Source organism: Gymnogyps californianus, chromosome 1, assembly GCF_018139145.2.
Source record: "Gymnogyps californianus isolate 813 chromosome 1, ASM1813914v2, whole genome shotgun sequence".
Lineage (NCBI taxonomy): Eukaryota > Metazoa > Chordata > Aves > Accipitriformes > Cathartidae > Gymnogyps > Gymnogyps californianus.
This window is the reverse complement of record NC_059471.1, coordinates 117,244,906-117,265,600: the sequence shown is the minus strand read 5'-3', so window position 1 is coordinate 117,265,600 and position 20,695 is coordinate 117,244,906. Positions and strand designations below refer to the sequence as shown.

Sequence of the window (20,695 nt, the reverse complement as noted above, 5' to 3'; positions counted from 1 at the left end):
CTGCTCAGCCAGCATCTTAGATGGCCTCTCCCCAGCAAACCATTTTTATCTCCCTTTTACACAAGTGAACTAATAAGCTACCTACCTCAGTGAGTCAGCAGAACCCACTTAACCCTTTCCCAGAAGGGTCAAAACTCACTATCAGGATGGTTTGGCTCAGGCTTGTTATAGAACCATATTCTGCCCCTCGGTCTTGAATAATTTATTTGTGCGGCAGACCTAGATTACCGTTTAAATCAAAATACTACCCAAACAAAGGCTGTGCTGCACAGTGCAAAATGAAACCAATTACTACATCATAAAATGCTCATCTTTTGCAGTGTAAGATGCCCCCTACAGTACTGCAGAGGACAGACATTTCTGTTGAGAACAGCAGCCAGCCACAGGAAGCGGGAGAGGGATTTTTCAGAGGGAACCAGCCTTTGATAAAAACGTAAATTCAGTGCCAGAAGGTATTGCACACTTCCACTTCGATCCACTGGAACTTAAGACCTTTTCTGGACTGAAATTAAAGCAAGCTCCAAATACGTATATGCAGAGTTGTTTTCCACAGAGCAACTTTACCGGGGATGAAGAAAAGAGGAAAATGCCTATCCCAACACACATTGCAGAAATACAATATAAAATCTCAGAATGTGGATCAAAGCCTGGAATTCCACTACTTTAAAAAAATACAACTCACAGAAGTACGCAGAAACAAGGGATGCATTGTATTATGTATTATATTGTAGTAGAAGTGCATTATAAGCCTTATAGCATCTCTGGATGCCTGAAACATTAACAAGACCATGTTCCTTATGTACTTCAAAAATGTAATCTGAGTTTACTCAAAAAAAACCCAAAAACCCCACACAAGTAAAATACGTTCTTTCTCTTATTTTTCTACCCCTATTATTGTTCAATCCCCTGATTTTGAGACTCCATTCACCTGACAATAAGTAGCTATCATTTACCCTAGTCCTGGCTGTCACAAAGAGTCATCTTTATCTTCAGAGAAGCAGGGATAATGTCTAATCAGTGAGTTACAGTTGAGAGAAATGATTCTGAGTTTAGGAAAATTGGCAGCTGCATTTTGTTATCAGTAACCAGTATTTAGATAGCACTGGTGATGTGCGTGGCGTCATACAGACAAGGACAAAGACCAGGCCCTTGCCCTGTGGAGCTTACCGTCTATATTACACAATTAAAATAGGGAGAGGTACTAGCATAATAGTAATAGTGAGCTCTAAGCATCGCAGTGGGAGGGAGAAGAGATGACAAGAAAAACTTCCTGTGAGAGAGCAATACTGCATCATCCCTCCATTGTTGTTTTATACTCAGCTCTGCCAGAGGGTTTTGTTGTTTCAAAATACAGTCTGTACAGAATAGGGAACAGATAATTCCAGAGTAGAAATCAGGAGAAACTGGCCTAGGTGTTTATAAGAGAGAGGTTGACTGGTGACAAAGAGTTGGGTGCTTTGATGCATCAAAGACACAGTGTCATAGGAGCCACACAAGTGATGCTGTGGCAGGTCTGGCAGGTCCTGTCGCACAAGCTCACGAGGCTCTGCAGGGCATGGAAAGACCCGAGGCTTTTAACTTGGAGTACTCAATTAACATGGAGACTGTGCTCCTTCCACTCACTCTGAAAAGTGGGCTCTGTAGCTCATGATACAAACAACACGTTAACTGTAACACACCAACTAAACCCATCATCTCCTAAAAATGAGCTTCCAAGTACCACATTCAACAGACACACAATTTGTCCTTAGGTGCATGGTGCCTTATACCAATGCTTTAGTTATACATCATTTTATTACGAGGTCAGTTTGTGTATCACTCTTTTCTTTTAAGGCAATCATGTTGAAAATTAATACATGACAATCTGACTATAGACATAAAAGCACAGACTTAGCTGAGGTGCATACATAAAACAAACTGAAGTTAGTACTTCAGAAACTTAGCCTAACCTAACACTATTCCTAACCCTAACTCCATCTCTTTAACTACATCAGAACATCATTTTTAGATGCCTGTTAATATTACTGTATTTCTCCTTTGTTGACCCAAAGTTATTAGCAGGAACCAACCACACTGGAGCAGAGATGACTCCATCTAATAGAAAACAATGGTACCACAGGAATACATTCATTACTGCATTGAACTTCTAAAAGGAAGGATGCATCTTCTTTTTTCTAGTATTTCACTTTGCTTCTGCTACTTAGTGAAGTAAAATAGTACATATATTCCCCTGAACTGTCTTATTTCTGTAGATATTCATAAGACTGGTGCAGAAAATGGAGCCTACCTGGCAATATCTTCTCAGTGGTATAAAGTAAAACTGATTAAGAGAGGAACATTCTTCAAGTTCCTAGAAAAGGCTGTTGGCTTCTTCCATTTATGATCAAAAAGATCCTAGAAAAAATATGTCCAGTCTTTAACGAGACTAGGAAATTGAAATAACCAAAATGGGATGTGATTGGTCTTTTGAACTGAGGTGCCACCATTACTTGCTTTTGCTGCTGAAACATCGTCTGGCTCCTAATGGCTTCTAACATTGTGTTCCTACCTACATTGATCATTTAATACTAGCATCTTCTTTCTGACAAACCACAAACACTTCCAAAACTTGACCTCTTCCCTTTATCGCTTTTGATTAAGAAGAGAACTATCTGCAGGAAATGCCCTACAAACCACAAAGGATTATCAGAAATATAATGATGAGTGATTCAGGGACTCTGTGGCTCTGCTTGTGTTCCTATAATCTGATCTTGGTCACTCTTCCCTTCTCCGCCGGAGCTTTGCCGTAGTTTCTTCCAGTCGGCTTCTCCAAGCAGCGATAATGGCATCATCATCCATCTCTTCTTCCTCTTCTTTACGCATGCTTCGCCTGTACTGAGAGAACTGTCTAGATGCAAATCTTTCTTCACTTTGTTCCACTTTTGCCTCCTTCTTCCCGTCCTCTTCAGACTTTGAAAAGCTCTGGGTGAACTTTCTCTTAGCTCCAAATTCTGACATGTCTGACCTGGCCTCCTCTTCACACGCCTCCACATGATGAGATCTAACTCGACTCTGTGTAGATGGTTCAGGGGATTCAGAGTCAAAGGGTGGTTCAGGTGTTCGGCTGAAAACATGCAGCTCTGGGCTCTTTTCTCTGGAACTTGTTGTCTCACTGACCCTTGACCTCGTGAACTTATACATCTTTTTGTCCTCTTTTGCAGAAGCAGAGGAAAATCTTGACATGGTTCTCAGTGAATCTCCTTTTGACTCGTAGGAAGAACAGCTGTCTAGCTCTTCTCTTTGGGATCTGGAGAATCTGTAACTGGATGTTTCAGAATCCATCTCTCTAACTTTGGATGATCTGCTGTATTTCTCTCTAGCCTTCTCACTTTGATCATAATATGATGGTGGTTCTCTTTCTGCTTTCAGGCCACTGAGCCACTTGGTAATATCAGTCTCTGTCTCTGACTTTGGCACACCTGTGTTTGCAGGTTGACTGGACAGATCAAAGACTGTATCAGTTCTGTCAAGATCTGCTTGCAAGAGGCGCCTGGGGCTGTTTGTTGTACTCTCTCTGTCATCTTCTGTTTCATTTTCCTGTCCTTTGGTCATCTTTTTTTTAAATAAAGTGCTGCGTTTATTGTCTCTGATCACCTTTTCAATTTGATAATCTGACATTTTCTCTCTCATTTCCATTTGCATCTCCTTCTCCTTCCTGCTGAGTTTCTTTAGGTCAACATCATCAGCAAAGAGGCTGTACAGTGGCTTGCTTGTCTGTGTTGTCTTCATGTTTGAACCAGTCCTTTCTGTCCTTGTGCTCACTGAGGTATTGCAAGACAGGACAGACTGAGACTCAGCCCTGTGCACGTCCTGCTGGCGAAGCTGAGAGGTAGCAAGAGATGAGCCACTCTGAGCACTGAGAAGAGAAACCTTATCGTCATCTACACGCCTGCCAAGGTCTCCTGACATTACACTGAAGGCCATTGCAGACGATGGACGGGACAGCATCATGATCTCATTTTGCTTTTGAGCAATGGTTTCACTGACCACGTTAGCGATCCAGTTCTGAATGCTTGCCATGGATATTGTGTCACCTGGGCCAACTGGGAGATTGGGAAGGGGTATACTTGGCATCTGAGGCTGCATTGCCCCTGTGCTGCTCCTGGTCAGTGATAAAGATGAATGATTTGTCTGCATGCTCAGTGCAGAAGCTGCATCCTCGGCACCGCTTGCAGAAGGTGCTGAGGGCCAGAAGGCTGACAGTGGGATACTCCCACTTATCATACTATCTGTCTCCCAGCTGCACATGGACTGGCTTTCTTCTAAAATTTTCTTTGAACGTTCAAGGAGCTCGACACGCCTCTGCTTCTTTTTAGCTGAAGCAGAATCCTCACTTTTGGCAAACTCCACAAATTCCTCCTTGCTTTCACTGCCCACCTTCTTCTGCCGCTTCGTTTTCCAAGCCTGGTAAGCAGTCAGGTTAATATCTGACAAACTCTTCCCTTCTGTCCCCTCCCCACCTGCCTGGCTGCCATCTTCTGCTGGAGATGGTGCAGAAGATGATGATGGTTCTAAATCCTTCTTGTGAAAGCCAAACTGGATTCTCTTGACCTTCCACCTTTCTAGAGGAGTCAGCTTGTCTTTGTTCTTTTGGCAGAAATTGTAAAAGGAGCTACTGTCTGAAAACACGCTCTCCTCATCCACATCCCTCTCCTTTCTTCCTGTTTCTGGGGATTGTCTCTCCCCACAATTTTTATTCTTAGAACGATACCTCTGAGCAGCTTCCTTCTCAATCTCCAGAAGCCTCTGGTTCCACATGTCCCAAGTGCTCTCTGAAGACATAGAGCCTGTGCGGCTCCGCCTCATCCTGCTAAAGCTACTGGCTTCCAGCTGTTGTTTTAGGGTTCGGATCTCAAAACTGCTCACACTCTCAATGTCACTGAATTCACCTGATGGGTAAGGTCTTCCTCCCATGCTGGAATCTCCATCCTCCTCCCTGGGTGGACCCTCCATTTGGTATTTCTCATTTCTGCTCTGCCAGTCATGGATCCTCTGTTCCACATCCTCCTCAGATTGTTCCCCTTCCTGATCCAGAAGCTTTGGAGATGTTCTTCTTCCATGGTTAACTCCTGGTTCCTTCACAGGCAGGCCTTGTTTCTTCCTCCATTCCTCATACAACTGTTCCTCTTCCTCCTCACTGATGAGGGTGGAGTGTTTGGAAACCCAGCTAGTTTTTCCCACTGATGAAGAGCTCATAAGACTACCCAGCAGGCTGCTGGTGTCCTCTTCTTCTACTGTGATGGAGTGGGCTTTGGCTCCCATGATGCTTTCTGAGTCCCCAACTCCAGACAGCCGGGAAGAAGTCCCTGCGTGGATAACAGGACTTTGACTAGGAGTGACTTCTTCATCTCCAGTATGCTCCAACTCTCGTTCCTCCAACAATTGCTCGTTGAGCTCCCTTAGCTGTTTCAGAAAGCCATCGTTGGGGTAAATGGCACGCTTCTTTCTCAGAGTCATCAGAGCCTCCAGAATGGTCATATGGTGGTAGATCATCAGGTAAGCGGCCACCAGCACAGCTGAGCGGCTGATTCCCATTTCACTGCTGACAAGGATTTTGCCTATAGATATTGAATATAAAAGTAATTAGCTATTTCCAATAACATAGAGAGGTTGCTCTGATAGGTAGCACAAAAGCATTCTCTGAATAGTCTTAAAAATGAGACAGATTACATGTTTCAGTCACTGAAACCAACAGTAAATATTTGTTAGCTTTATCTTAATAAAAATCTAGATACATATGAATAAAAAGCACATTAGTTTCAAAAGCTGTGGGCAGGCACATTTTAAAACAATCTAAATAATATTTGTATTTTCACCTATACACATCACTTCCCCAAATAATCAAAAAGCTTATAACAGGTACTAGAAAGACAAGTGATACAGTATTCTTGACTTGCTGGCTGACTTAGGGTAAGACATTTAAGCTTTCCATGCTTCAGTTTCCACATATGTAAAAAGGTATATTTGGAGGATAAGCAAATAACTTAATTTTTTATAAGGCACATTATAGGACTTAAATACAATTTTATATTAATTTAATTATATTTTTGCCAGAATCCAGATCTGCTGTTTTGCAAAGTACACTGAAACAGTTACGTGTAGACTGCCTGGAGGCCAGAGTCATAGTATATCTCAGAACAGGAGAACAAAGCAACTAGCAGAAGAGAGCTGATTTTGACTCTGACAAACTGATACAGCTGCTTCAAACTACTGGGACCCACCGTTCTGTAAACAGTGACTGCAAGAGCTAGAACCAAAGCTGAGGATCTGCTTTATTTCATGGCATTTACACAGAAACCACCTCTTGCAGAAAACTAAGCTTTGGCACAGAAGAATTGGTTTTTAAAGTTACTTTTATAGCAAATTACAGTTAAAGAAAAGCTTGTAAATATGAAGAGAGCGTAAATGAGGCTTTGCTAGCCTGCAAATGACTGAAATTACTGTTTCTAAATGTGTGATAAACTCCAGTTTAATCAAACTGTTTGCACTGAAACTTAATGAAGCCAGTTTAAACACCACCTTTCTGACTGCTGATATGTTACTGCAAGTATTTACCTAATGTACCTATTCCTACCATCCCGAAGAAGTGTCTTTTACACCTGTCTTAGTATCAAAAGTCTCAGTTGCCTTTCGATTGTTTTAACAGCCAGTAAAGCCTAACAGCTCACCAAAAGGGGAAGATATCATTCCTCTGCTTTCTTTCAAGACTCCTCTGTCTCCATGCATCCTTTTCCTGTGTTGGCTCTGGTACTCACCGGGCCCTTTAATGAGCCAGTTCAGCTCACTAACCCAATGGAAAACCGTCCCTTACCTGCTGGGCTGTCATTTTTGCTGGGTTAGTGAGTTGAAGAGTCGATGAATGCCAGCAGCAGTAAGCGTCTGTACTATGCCAAGGGTAGCAATGGGAGTTATGAGGAAGAACATAGATGGGTAGAGTGTCCCGCCTCGTGTTGTTGTTGGTGAGCTACTAAAATTGGCTCAACTTTTCTTGTGTACTAACAAAACTTCTCACTTTTCTTACTGTCACTTCTACTAGGAGGGAACCTGTTGTCTCTCTACAAAAATTAAATGCATTGAATACATATATGAAGAATACCAGTAATATCACTGATTGTGGTGTTAATTTTCATATTGAATTCCAGAAAGATATTTCTAACTGTCCACTGAAGCGGCAACAAAATGGCCAGTATGCACTGGAGGTCCATAGAATAACAGCTGCCATGGAATTGGAGTCCAGGAAATTATACAGTAGCCTGGGTGTAGACATCCAGGGGTTGAACCCAGCTGTTTGGATTGTTCTAGTAAATCAGCCTGTTCTTTTGTAGTAAACATCCTGGCAAAACTGAAACTCGCAGTGTACAGGAATATATCAACATATATAGTATTATATAATATCAATATAAAAAAATGTATTTATTGGAGCAGGGCTTCACCTCTTTGCGATAGCAGGGTACTTTCAAAGCAGCTGAGGGAGGTGGCTCGCAGGCAGTTTGAGTCAGAAGACATGGGGCTTGCAGCAGGGGCTGCTGGGCTGCCTCCTCTCACTAGTTTTCCCCCCTCCTGTTTTGACAGAGGCATGGCAGAAATGGGCAAGAAGTGTTCACTGTAACTGGATGCAGAGAACAAAGTATCTGCCTTCTACCCAATTACAAATGTGGCATCGGCTGTTTATCAGAGTAACGCTTCCACCCATGAATTCCCAAGCACTCTGGAACCACTGTAATCTTCTCCTCTTACCCCTGTAAGTCAGCAGTGCTTCGTCAAGGAACTCTGCAGCTGGGCGGAAGTGTCTGGAGATATCCATATCTGGAAAATCATCCACTTCAATTCCCAGGTACTGGATATTCAGACCATTGTAGAAACCTGGTCCTGTGTATACACCTGTACCATGAGCTGCGTTCAAGACATGCGTGATCCCCAGTCTCTTCAAACGGCTTTTGTTCACCGCAACGCTTCTTCAGAAAAGAAAAAAAGATGTTAGATATCAGTGCTCCTATTTTGGGTAGGAAAGAAGCTGTCTGCTACAAGGTCTACAGAGCTCCCAGTCTGTGTTACTCATCCAACACGCGGCTCCGCTCAGACCTTAATGTCCCTTGAGAGTTCTACAGGTATTTCTTTCCAATGCTCACTGGGAAAAGCAAATGAGAAACCTGCACTCACCAGTAGAGCTGCATGCTCAGTTTCCACTCCAGCTTGATTTTAAACTCATGCTGCCATCCTAGGTTCAGGCTGTTTACTTATTTCTCAGTTTTTATCACTCTGTAATTGATGCCTTACACTATATCCCCTTCTAATTCTGTCTGGTCACTCGCACAGGTGTCTCAGACAGCTGAGCCATGGTACAGAAGACCTAACCATTTCCACTCGATATTTGCTATGGCATTTCTTTTTTAACTCTCTTTTACATAACAAAGACTTTAGTCCCAATTTCAGGGCCAAATTCCAATCAGAACAGTGTAATTTGGGCTCATTTGCCTTTTCCTCTCCTAAATTGTTGAAGCATCAAAATAGCATAGGAAAGCTGCTGATTCTATTCCAGAAGTATTTACTTTTCAGCGCACAGAGATCTTTGTGAGCATATTCTGAAAAACACTTTGGGGCTCTCTAGGGATGAAAGGTATTAGATGCATGTAATACATGTTATGCCTTCAATGGTTCCATCTGACCCTTCACTGGGAATCTTGTGCAACTTGATGACAAAAGCTGACACTCACTTTTCTGCTATGAACACATTAGGCCAGACTTCATCCACAGCATCCCTGGGGGTCTCCAGCCTGTCCTTCACAAGTGCCCTCTGCAAGTCCATCACACACGGCGTGTTAAACAAGCTGGTGTCATCAATCTTTTCCTTAACTCGGTTGTACAGGTCTTCCACCATCAGCTGCTGCGCAGACTCTAACATCTTGGGACACACTGAATCTACCTTGGTGTCCTTTGTCTTCAGTTCTGGAATAAACTGACAATGTAACTAAAAGCATGTAAAAACAACGCAAATATATGACCTGTCATTCTTTGTTCCTGGGACAAGCCTTGTGGCTTGCTTTTTTCCTCAGTAACATCACACCATCCTGTCTGCAATGTGTGCACGTACATGCTTATCTAGTAGCCTCAAGGTAGTTAGTAATGGGAAGAACATATTCCAGTCCTCTCAGTCCAGAGACCCACACTGTCCAGAGGCCTGGGAGTTAAGGGCACGCTCATTCTAGCCCCAGAAGAATGCAGTCGCTCTCTGCAGCTTCCTGAGGAGGGGAAGTGGAGAGGGAGGTGCTGATCTCTTCTCCCTGGGATCCAGTGACAGGACGCGTGGGAACGGTTCAAAGCTGTGCCAGGGGAGGTTTAGGCTGGACATTAGAAAGCATTTCTTTACCGAGAGGGTGGTCAAACACTGGAGCAGGCTTCCTAGAGAGGTGGTCGATGCCCCATCCCTGTCAGTGTTTCAGAGGCATTTGGACAATGCCTTTAATAACATGCTTTAGCTTTTGGTCAGCCCTGAAGCGGTCAGGCAGTTGGACTAGATGATCATTGTAGGTCCCTTTCAACTGAAATAGTCTAGTCTAGTCTATTCCGTTCTGTTCTGTTCTGTTCTATTCAGTTCGTTGCAGCGAGCAACCAGCAATCAAACTGTATTCACCACTGTGGTACATGATTCTGCCACAGATACAGTGCACAACTTCAAAGGAAGTCACCAAATCTTTCTGTAAATTGTTATTTCTTTGTGGTTTTCACCTGTGCCTCAGGTGGGGTTTTCTCATAAAGGCTTTTTTATCATTTTAAGATCTCTGGATGAGAAAGGCAAAACAAGTGCAACTCAACTCTCTATTACTTACATAGTTCTTTTACCCTTCCTCCTCTTACCTTCATTGATTATTTGTTTGGCAGCCACAGCAGATGACAGATGGATTGGCTCCATGAAGATGCTCTCTGTATCAGTGTCCGATATCACTGAATACCTGCCAACCAACCACACTGCCTATTAGGCAAATGCCCTCCACTGGGATACCATCTCCAGGACTTTAGCCCTTTTCACCCATTCCAGAAGAGAGCAGCAGCGAACGGGAGCAGTGAGGATCCTTTGATGGTAGAAGGGAAGCCCCAGCTCTTCTCCCACCCCTCACCCCCACCCTGCTCTCCAGCATGGTGCTACACCCTACAAATATCCCTTGGTATCCAGTGTTTGCAGGATGTAGACAGGTCCCATGGGGAGGAGCTGCAGTGGGCTGGGAGTGCAAGAGAATGGACTGGTGGAGGAGTTTTTGGGTAGAGATCAGTGTCTGGTTTGAGAGTGGGAGGGGGATGGATCACAAGAAATAGTCTCACAAGTAGCTCTCACTTAGACAGACAGACGTAAACATCATCCTAATTAGAATCTATCGAACAATTCAAAACAGATTATACTAGAAAACTCTTGGTTTTTTTTTCTGTTAGCTAATTGCCTACAAGCATCCTTTGAGTTATCACAAGCTGCAATGCAAGCATTAAGACTGAAGCCTGTGAATCTCTCCCTCAGTACTCAGTACATCGGTCACTCCATAGCATGAATCTGTTGTCAATCTCTCCACTCACATAGTGTTGTCTAACTGCAGGTCAGAAACAACTATGAAACCCACAAACACCTTTGCGGGGTGTTCTTTGACACACAGCATGATTTACGTAAGTTTTTGTTAAGCAAAAAAGGGCCACAATCTTGAAAACAAATATATTTCCATCTGGGTCCACCTGTACAGTCCAAGCAAATCTTCTCTTCTTATTTAGATCATCTTAACAAAATATTTTAGAGAGCTTTTTCCCTGATGCACACCCTCTACATTTCCTTCCAAATAGATGGTACAGATCATTAGGACAAGTTTGCTGCCATCACAGAAGCTATCGGGCAGTGCAGGCTTGCAGTACTTGCAACACGCTGTTTGGTTTTGTTTAATTAAAGCAGGAGAGGGAGGGTGATTAATGTGCAGTCAGGGTGCAGCAAAGTGTCTGGAGGGCTAAACTGCTTTCATTCTCCAGAATCAAAATGGAGAGCACAGCCATCGGAAACCACTTAATGGGCTCGTCTAGGTCATTTAGTTGGGTTCCAGCACTTGTCAACCGTGACTGAAAGTAATCCTTTTCTAGCTCTTCAAAGGAGTTTATGAGATGAGCAAGGGGAGTCTCAGTCTCATTTACAGGAGCTGACACAAATTTGCAGCTATGCCCTGCCTTCAATTCCTTTTGCTGTAAAGGTTGCCTCCAAGCTCAATAAAAAGATAACAGTTGGTAATAATCTGCCACCACAGCCTCAACATGTTTTACCTGTAGCTGCCCCAAGCATCCATGAAACATACAGGTGCAGAACTGTCCAAGCCTGGATGCTTCAAGGGCCTCATTCTGGTTGGGAAGGACCTTGTCATTTTCATCATTGCTTTTGGCATTGACAGCAAAAAAAAAAAGAAGGAAAAAAATAGGGAAGGGAAGGGAAGGGAAGGGAAGGGAAGGGAAGGGAAGGGAAGGGAAGGGAAGGGAAGGGAAGGGAAGGGAAGGGAAGGGAAGGGAAGGGAAGGGAAGGGAAGGGAAGGGAAGGGAAGGGAAGGGAAGGGAATAAACTGGAGAGGCACTTCTGTTTATTTTGAGTGACTGATGAGCAGTAGGAGAGTGATTTATCAAGTTCAATACATAATTTTACTTTATGTGAGCTCAGTGAACTTCCTAAACAATTTTTAAATGCATGCAGTTAAGTGAAATAGGCACTCTGTCTTCATTTTTCTGCAGTGCCCCACAGTTAATGGGAAACATTTCATAACCTCCTACTTGTTGAGGGCCACTGGGGCAGGTTCTTTTCAAACTCGATCCCTACTCCCTGCCTTCAGCTAAAGCATCTCAAAGTGTACAGAAAGCCCTGCAGAGCATTTTGCTTTAGGAAAAGAGTACAAAGGGATGTATTTTTCCTTGTTTTAGGAGAAAACGCATCTAATGATGCTTGTTTTGCTTGAAGTAACTCAATTTCTGCTTGCACTGTGACAGCCTCCTGTTCAGTGCCTGAAGCCTGTAGCTAAAGATGGGTCTGAACCAAACCCAAATCCAAAGACCCTCAGTCTTTCTGGGGCTGGGAAAGGCTAATATCAACATTAAAAAATTCACAGGTCCTTATAATGGACAGAAAGACAGGGCTGAATTTGGGAAGAGTTGAAATCCGGATCGGAAGTTTCAGCATGGGGGTGGACGTGAGAGGATGAGACAGGGAAGAGCAACGATACCACCCCGTAGTAATGCTTTCTGCAATTTATCCCCTCTGTGTGCGCATATACTCTCAGCGGGATGGATTAATTAGCGCAGGAGTCCTGTCTCTGCAGTCTCTCTCCCTGCTGACATGCTAACCCCCGCCTCATGGAGGGGAGGGAAGCCCTGGGCTCCACGCTTGATGCAAGTGCCTGTGTGGAGAGGAGGCGGCAGAAGAGGAGGGAAGGCAAGCTGATCTACCACGTGCTACCAGGAGGCCATGGCAGTGCCTGCAGCAAGCATACTCACCGGGTGGGTGAAGGGCTGCGGAGATAGCGGGCCTGCACGGCCTTCACGTCCAGTCCCTCGTCCTCCTCATCGGGCACCGCCTGCTCGCTGTCCGAATCTCTGCCGCTGGCCATGGCAGCTGTGAGAGGATCCGCTACAAGGGGAGCACGGCAGGAGGGAGGGCCATTACAGAGGTCTGTGTGGGAGGTCATCCCCTGGCCGTGGGGTGGCAGTGGCAGGGGGGGTACGGCAGAAGGGGCTCCCACATCTTGCTCCCACAGCCCTGTGAGCAGCCCTTGCCGCAAGCCAGCCGCGCTGGCTCCACTGCCAGGGTGCCTGCCGTTCCCGGGGCCTCGTGCAACTCCCTGGCTGCTGACCAGCGAGTGCCGATGCCCTTCTTGCCTGTGAGTAAGCGTGCAGGAAGGCCAGGAAGGAAGGGGTGGTGGGGCAGAAACTCTATACCCCCCCTGGCCAGCTCAGCCCGTGCATGGTGGCTGGAAGGAGCTGTACACAGCCAGCTCTGAGCTGGACTAGAAGGAGCATCAGGGGCAAGAAACATGAGACCTTGCCTCCCCAAAATGAAACGCTCCTGAAGCTCAAGGCCGAATGCGCTTTAAGCCTCAGGACTTTGTCCTTGTAATCCTTTGTGGGAAGGCTGCCGTGCCCGCCCTGGGTACGGGAGAGCGAGGGGGCCATAGCTCGGTTAGGAGCACAAAAACACAGCAGCCGACGCTTCCCTGGGTCTGGCCAGAGCGACGCCTGCCTCGCCGTGCCACAACAGCCGGCAGCGGCTCCAAAGGGCCCCAGCAGCCGGCCTCAGGCGGGAAGACCGCAGCCACGTGCCACCGACGGGGCTGAGGAGCGGCTGCCGCTCACGGGGCAGCGAGGCGGAGGCAGGGGAGCGAGGAAAGGGCACTTACCCCCTGTGCCTGGACGACTCCGCCGGGGGTCCCTGCCGGAGGCACGGCAAAGGAGTCCAGTGAAGAGGGCAGGAAACCTGGCAGGGAACGGTACTGGGGGGAGAGAAATCAGCTGCCGCCTCTCGCTCTCTCTGCGGCTTCTTCATCAAGGGGCAGGACAACTGTCGGCACCAAACCTTTATCAGCTTTCTAAATATAGCGTTGTCCTGACGCTGGCTGCTGGATTGCACGGGGAAAGAATTCAGTGCCTCATAGGCAGCAGCTGGTCAAGCACTTAACTCCTTCCCTGCTGTGGGCTGGATCCTCTGACATTTCCCAGTTGCAGGAGGAGCCCAGAGAAGAGCCCAGAGCCAGTGAGGCTGGACCTCCGCCTGCAGGGAGACTCCAGGCAAGTGGGATCCCACCAGGTGCAACTTGAAATGCTGGTATGACCTCTGATGTGCTTGGGAAATGCAGTGCAGGATGAGCCACTCCAAGCTTACTATAAGCAAGCTACCTGTCAACTGCCCAGATTTCGGTAAGGTCTTTGATACGGTCCCCCACAACATTCTTACCTCTAAATTGGAGAGAGATGGATTTGATGGATGGACTATTCAATGGATAAGGAATTGGCTGCATGGCTGCATCCAGTTACAGTCAATGGCTCAGTGTCCAAATGGAGATCAGCAACAAGTGGTGTCCCTCAGGGTTAGGTATTGGGACCAGTACTGTTCAATATCTTTATTAATGACAGACAGTGGGACTGAGTCCACCCTCAGAAATTTTATGGATGACACCAAGCTGAGTGGTGCAGCTGATTTGGTAGAGGGAAGGCATGCCATCCAGAAGAACACTGACAGGCTTGAGGACTGGGCCCCTGCGAACCTCATGAAGTTCAATAAGGCCAAGTGCAAGGTCCTACACCTGGGTCAGGGCAATCCCCAATATCAGTACAGGCTGGGGGATGAATGGATTCAGAGCAGCCCTGCGGAGAAGGACTTGGGGGTACTGGTGGATGAAAAAATGGATGTGAGCCGGCAATGTGTGCTTGCAGCCCAGAAAGCCAACCGTATCCTGGGCTGCATCAAAAGCAGCGTGGCCAGCAGGTGGAGGGAGGTGATTCTTTCCCTCTACTCCGCTCTCGTGAGACCCCACCTGGAGTACTGCATCCAGCTCTGCAGCACCCAGCACAAGACATGGACCTGTTAGACTGGGTCCAGAGGAGGGCCACAAAAATGATCAGAGGGCTAGAACACTTCTATGAAGAAGAGCTGAGAGAGTTGAGGCTGTTCAGCCTGGAGAGGAGAAGGTTCTAGGGAGACCTTATTGCAGCCTTTCCAATACTTAAAGGGGATCTTATAAGAAGGACAGAGAGACTTTTTACGAGGGCCTGTAGTGACAGGACAAGGGGCAATGACTTTAAGAGGGTAGATTTAGAGTACGTATAAGGAAGAAATTCTTTACTATGAGGGTGGTGAGACACTGGAACAGGTTGCCCAGAGAAATTGTGGATGCCCCATCATTGAACTGTTCAAGGTCAGGTTGGATGGGGCTTTGAGCAACCTGATCTAGTGAAAAATGTTCCTGTTCATGGCAGGAAGGTTGGACTAGATGATCTTTAAAGGTCTCTTCTGACCCAAACCATTCTGTGGTTCTATGATTGTATGATTAGCTGATTTTTGTTCTTGGAAGAGCTAGGACTGAGGTACACTGTGTCTTCTCCGATGCCTTTTCAAAGAGGAAACCTCCAGTTCCCATCTCGTGACTCCCCAGCAAAGCTCATGGGCCAGGCTGGTCTGGGGCAGAACCAGATGAAAGCCTAAGTGCTATTTACCTGTACTGGGGGCTCCAGTTCTGAGTCATGCAATGACATCTCACTGTTGATTCCTTTTGCAAACAAACAAGCAAACAAGAAAGGAAGTGGAAAAGAGAGTTGACCTACCTCATACCACAGATACCTTTGCTGCTGCATCATGCTGGGCAGGGCCTGCATACCCCCCTTCCTTCTTACTTGAGTGCTGCATCCCCACATGGGGATGGGGCCACATCTGTAGGGATGCCACATCATGGCAGGGAAGAGCTGTCAAACAGGCACTCAAGTCTTTGTGTGCTCATAGCCTGGACTTGTGTTAATACAGCTACTGGGGTGAGCAAGCAGGAACAAGAGGAAGTGGTATATTGAATCTCGGGTCTCATATCAAGGGGAGAAATGGATTACTGATTACAGGTTTGAAGAGATCCTAACGGTTTCATGTACCAAAAGAGGATGAATTTTGTTGATCCTGCAGCTGCCTCCTCTGGGCAATGTAATTTTTAGCCACTTCTGCAATGCAGCGCCACATGCGTTCTTGTTAATTACTGCTAACTGAGGCACAAAGTGATCTAAAGACGTTTGCCTATGGACTCCCTTATTGGAGAAGAGAGTTTTCAAAGGACCTAAATGTTGTGGGAGCATGCATACCATTGTCCTGATTTCAGCTGGGATAGAGTTAATTTTCTTCCTAGTAGCTGGTACAGTGCTGTGTTTTGGATTTAGCATGAGAATAATGTTGATAACACACTGATGTTTTTAGCTGTTGCTAAGTAGTGTTTATACCAAGTCAAGGATTTTTCAGCTTCTCATGCCCAGCCAGCAAGAAGGCTGGAGGGGCACAAGAAGCTGGAAGGGGACACAGCCAGGACAGCTGACCCAGACTGGCCAAAGGAATATTCCATACCATATGACGTCATGCCCAATATATAAACTGGGGGGAGTTGGCCGCGAGGGGCGGATCGCTGCTCGGGAACTAACTGGGCATCGGTCGGCTAGTGGTGAGCAATTGCATTGTGCATCACTTGTTTTGTATATTCTAATTCTTTCAGTATTATTATTGTAATTTTATGATTATTATTATAATAATTATCATTATTTTCCTTCCATTCTGTCCTATTAAACTGTCTTTATCTCAGCCCACGAGGTTGGGGTTTTTCTTCTGATTCTCTCCCCCATCCCACTGGGTAGGGGGAGAGAGCGAGTGGCTGCATGGTGCTTAGTTGCTGGCTGGGGTTAAACCATGACAACCATTGACATTCAATAAAAACTGATGCTTTTAACTTACTGAGCTGCTTCTGAAAATCTTGTTCATGCATCTTTAGGATACAACTGCAGCAGGGGATGATGGCTAGACCTGAAAGCCCTGCCATGCCCACCACAACCGTTCACATGTAGAGACGCAGATAGGATCGCATATGTTGCAGACTTGTGGAGAACACACAGACAGCAGGCAGCCTGGCAGCTCTTCCTCACTGCTTGTTGCAAGTTGTTGCTTTATGGGATCAAGATGACCATGCAGAACAGAGGCAAGTATGCTAGAAATCTTTGCTAATGAATGTATACACATGCAAACATAGCAAAAAATAGTAAGCTGTAAGTGGTTGGGCATCTCTCATTGGTGATTAATGTATCCATTCATAGATGAACCCAAACTGAACATGGCCAGGTGCTGTTCACTTAGGTGGGAAAGATGGGATCTTGATGGAAGGTTCCTCTTTCTCTGTCTTAACTTAACAGGAGTTACTATCATTTATAGTGTTAGCACTATGCTACATATGCATTAATCCTTATTGCCTTTTATAGGCGAGCCTTATCAGAGTATGTATTTTTGGCAAGACAATGAAGCTACCCTAGTTTCGTATTAAAGCTTTTCATGTCAATGGAAGTTTCATTTAAATAAGATAATAATATCCCCTAAAAATCCTATATATCAGCAAAAAGATTCCCCAGAGCTGCAGCCATCAGCAAAAATAAGACTTTAAGGGTTTGCATTGTCCATGGGTGAGTGATGAAAAAGTTGATGTGTGTCAGCCGATGCTAAGACACAGGCCTGCGTTAGCCTAAGTAGGGCCATGGCAAAGCTTTGGCAGTGTTGCCGATACCTATGGCAGTTCTTTTAGCTGTGGTGCCAATGCCTGTGAGTTTTGGCAGCTCACACTAGACAGGGAAAGAAAGTCAACCCAGAAACAAAATTAAAAACTCTTAAAATTGCCAGCTGTCCCAGTCTTTCTGTTTGGGCAGCTCTACTGACTTCTCATAGGTAAACTGTACATTTGCCTCCTGCATTTATCAACAGCTCCTGAGGCCCCCAACAAGAACAGTCAGGGAAAAGTGACAGGATGTAAGTGTCTAAATACCTTTTCCAATCTAGGCCGAAGTAACTAACAAAAGCAATAAATAAAGTGCATCTAAACAAGCGTCTTAATATCAGATTTATGTAAGTATCAGGTGTTGAAGCATATGCTCTCTACGATACCTAGGAAACCAGTCTTATTTAGCCAAGCCTCCAAAGCAACAGAACATTATCAATCTCAGCGCCAACTTATTTACTTGTAATGCAGCTGAGTAGCTGATAAGCAGGGTAAAACTGTTCCCACAGTGAATTGTTTCCACACCAGTATTTCCGCATGGACATCAGATAAGACAGCCTGTCCAAGTTGTGGACCATGAGGCGAGATCCAGTGCCTGTCCCTCCGCCCCAGTACAGTGGAACCAGACACATGCCAATACGCTTGGAGAGGATGCACCTTGTTACTTTGACAGTTAAATGACAAGTTTATGTGAAAACAATGCATTTGTTTCAGAGTTAACATGCAGTGTTTAACCTACATACCATCTTTTAGACAGTAAGATTACTAAGTTCAGACCTGCTTTAGGTATTTGAGGAACTGTTGTTATAGGCACTGTTTTCAGCTTAACTCTGCAAGTTCTCTCTATTGTGGGTTTTTTCCTAGCCAGTTGCTGAAGTCAAGAAAACAGACTAAACCCCATGTATTTCCACAAGCAGTGGGATTAACAAGCCTGGTTTCCAATGGACATGTGTCCTGCAGTCCAGGCACCCCAGCACGATAAACATCCCTCACGGAGCCATCAGCTCTTGCCCCCTGTGACTACTCGCTATATCATATTTCCCTATCTGCCTGGCTGCACAAGAGATGAGACAGACCATGGTTAGGTGCATCGGTTGCGCAACCACAGATTCTTGGAATGGAAGACAATGATTAATGCCTAAGAGGTACCATTAATTTAGATTTCTCTCTTATCTCAACTAATTGGGATTGCTGATTTTTATGAGACTGAAAGGAACTTCCCATCTTTAAGATTACTATCTGTCTATCAAATTTAGCTGAAATCAGTCAAGTGGGCTTTGAAATTATTGGGGAGAAGGAAGGGAAGAGAGCTTGTATAAATGATAGTGACAGTCTTACTTCTGTGAAGAGGATAACGGCAGGCTTACCAAGTTGGTACAGTGTCTGTCAGGGACTGTAGCCAAGTTCTTTTGGTGAATACTCAAAGCTGTTATGTCGAGAACTGAGAATTAACAGAGAAAGTATGGGCAGATAGTGTACAGTGATGGCATTTCTGTCACTACCTCTGTTCATCAGATTCAGTTAAAATATTATAATGCGAGCAAAATCAAAAGTGTGGAAGCTAAAGATCCTACATGTCTCTCCCTGGAGGCTGTGGGATAAAGTCACAAAGATCTTAAAGTCTTTAAAGGAGGTAAAAACTTAAGAAACTCATCCTTGTGAGGAACCTCACCCTTGTGGGCTCCAAAGAGGAGAAAGGAAACTACTGACCTTGCTCCAGTTTTGTTTGCATCTTAAGTCATTTGTAGTTAGCATTTAGAGGTTAGCAAGCTGTTTTTGGAAAAAGGCTCTCCTCTCTTTGCAGGGTCCTTGCCATCTCCTAATGCCTGCAGCCTATCGAAGATGAGACGCATACAGCAGGATGGATTTTTCTACTGGCTGTCCTCATTTGGAAGATTGCCAAAGAATACAGTTTCTGTACTCTTATGTGCCTTAATTCGCTTTGTGCTAACAGTTTGTTTGAAGAGAACTGAGGTTATGTATCAAGCACGGAAGTATAGATTGTCCTTTCTATCAGAGGGATTGGATTTCCAGTCACTCATAAGTTTCATTGTCTCGGGGGTGTTTTGAACAACTGCCATATAGACAAAAAGGCAGTCTTTAGCGTGGCTTTTGGCAGGTTTACCATGCAAGTATGGGGTCAGCACAAGACCAAGATCCAGATCCACTTTACTGGACTAAACACAGGTATCTCTGGTGTAGACACCCAGTTTTGAGGTAGCCTCCTTCAAAAATCAAATCGGAGTTCATCAGTATTATCACTGCATTGTAAGTATGATTAATTTCATCTGAAAATGATGTCTAAAGACATGAAGTCCCCATCTAAGATGCCTAAAATGATCACTCACACCCTAAAAGTGACTTTGTCTCTCAAATGGCTAGAAATAGAGCATAGATGACTATCCCAGATGGAGACATCCCTTGCTGCCCATTGGCAGTGAAGAATTTAAAAGACATGCTAGCCAGCTGCACTCAATTAAATGTAATATGTCAGATATTTGCCTGAGCTGCCATCAGTCCTCCTTTTATTCTTCAGTCAATTATAGTAGCAGTTATTTGTGTTTTCCAAGTGCCCATCCAGAATACGTGAGCAGTGGCTGGACTTTCACTGCACATGCCTCAATGGATACGTAGCTAGCATGCTACAAGCCATTGATCAGTTTATCTAACAGCCTTTTTCAGTGGAAAGGTAGAAAGTACCTTTGGTACCTATGGCTGTTGTGCAAGCCACACACTGGAACAGTTGAACAGTAGGCATAAGAGCATAAGAACCTGGCTGAGATGCATCTCATATTTAGGTAACCCATTAGTCATCAAATTCTCATAAATTATGTATTCTTACAGGTATTTAAAGTAAGTGGAGTTAGGCACCTTAGTTCCTTAAAGCCTGGATGTGGGCAGCTGCCTGCATTGTGAAACACTTCAATACCTTTTTAACTCTGGCCCTAGGCTCCCTTAATAAATATTTAAGATGAATGAAGCTTATCCTCCCTAAGTCATCACATGCATGACTTCAATGGTATTGTACACTCCCAGTCACCGCACCCTTCAGTTTGCCTCTTCTCTTGTTTTATGTATCTGCGTGTTAGAAGAAACTGGGAAAGGCAGTTTAATTGGGGAAGAAAGTTCACAACTGGGGAAGGAGTTCACAAGTCTCCTCTCTGCCCCTAGGCAGAGAGCAGCAAGCGATGTCAAAGCCTACTGGTGATCTGGCTTGTCATTCTGGCTGGGAGGGGAGTGGCAGACCGGAGAAGAAGCACTTTAAAAGAGACTGAGGAAGTGAACCTGCGATGCCACTGTGAAGCAGCCCTTCAGCTAAAGCCAATTACTTACCCAACCACCTAGCGATTACAACAAGAGCACCTTGAGGTGAAACA

The 20,695-nt window shown here is 45.1% G+C and overlaps 1 protein-coding gene across 1 annotated transcript; it reads right to left on the bottom strand.

The window, feature by feature from the left end:
- Positions 1-1,748: 1,748 nt before the first annotated feature.
- STYXL2 (serine/threonine/tyrosine interacting like 2) lies at positions 1,749-13,455 on the bottom strand. Its single transcript, XM_050898299.1, has 6 exons — positions 13,437-13,455; positions 12,538-12,670; positions 9,895-9,989; positions 8,754-8,985; positions 7,777-7,994; positions 1,749-5,597 (listed from the first exon to the last, which is right to left on the bottom strand). The coding sequence occupies exons 2-6, from the start codon at positions 12,648-12,650 to the stop codon at positions 2,755-2,757; spliced, it is 3,501 nt and encodes a 1,166-aa protein (XP_050754256.1). The 5' UTR covers positions 12,651-12,670; positions 13,437-13,455; the 3' UTR covers positions 1,749-2,754.
- Positions 13,456-20,695: the final 7,240 nt, after the last annotated feature.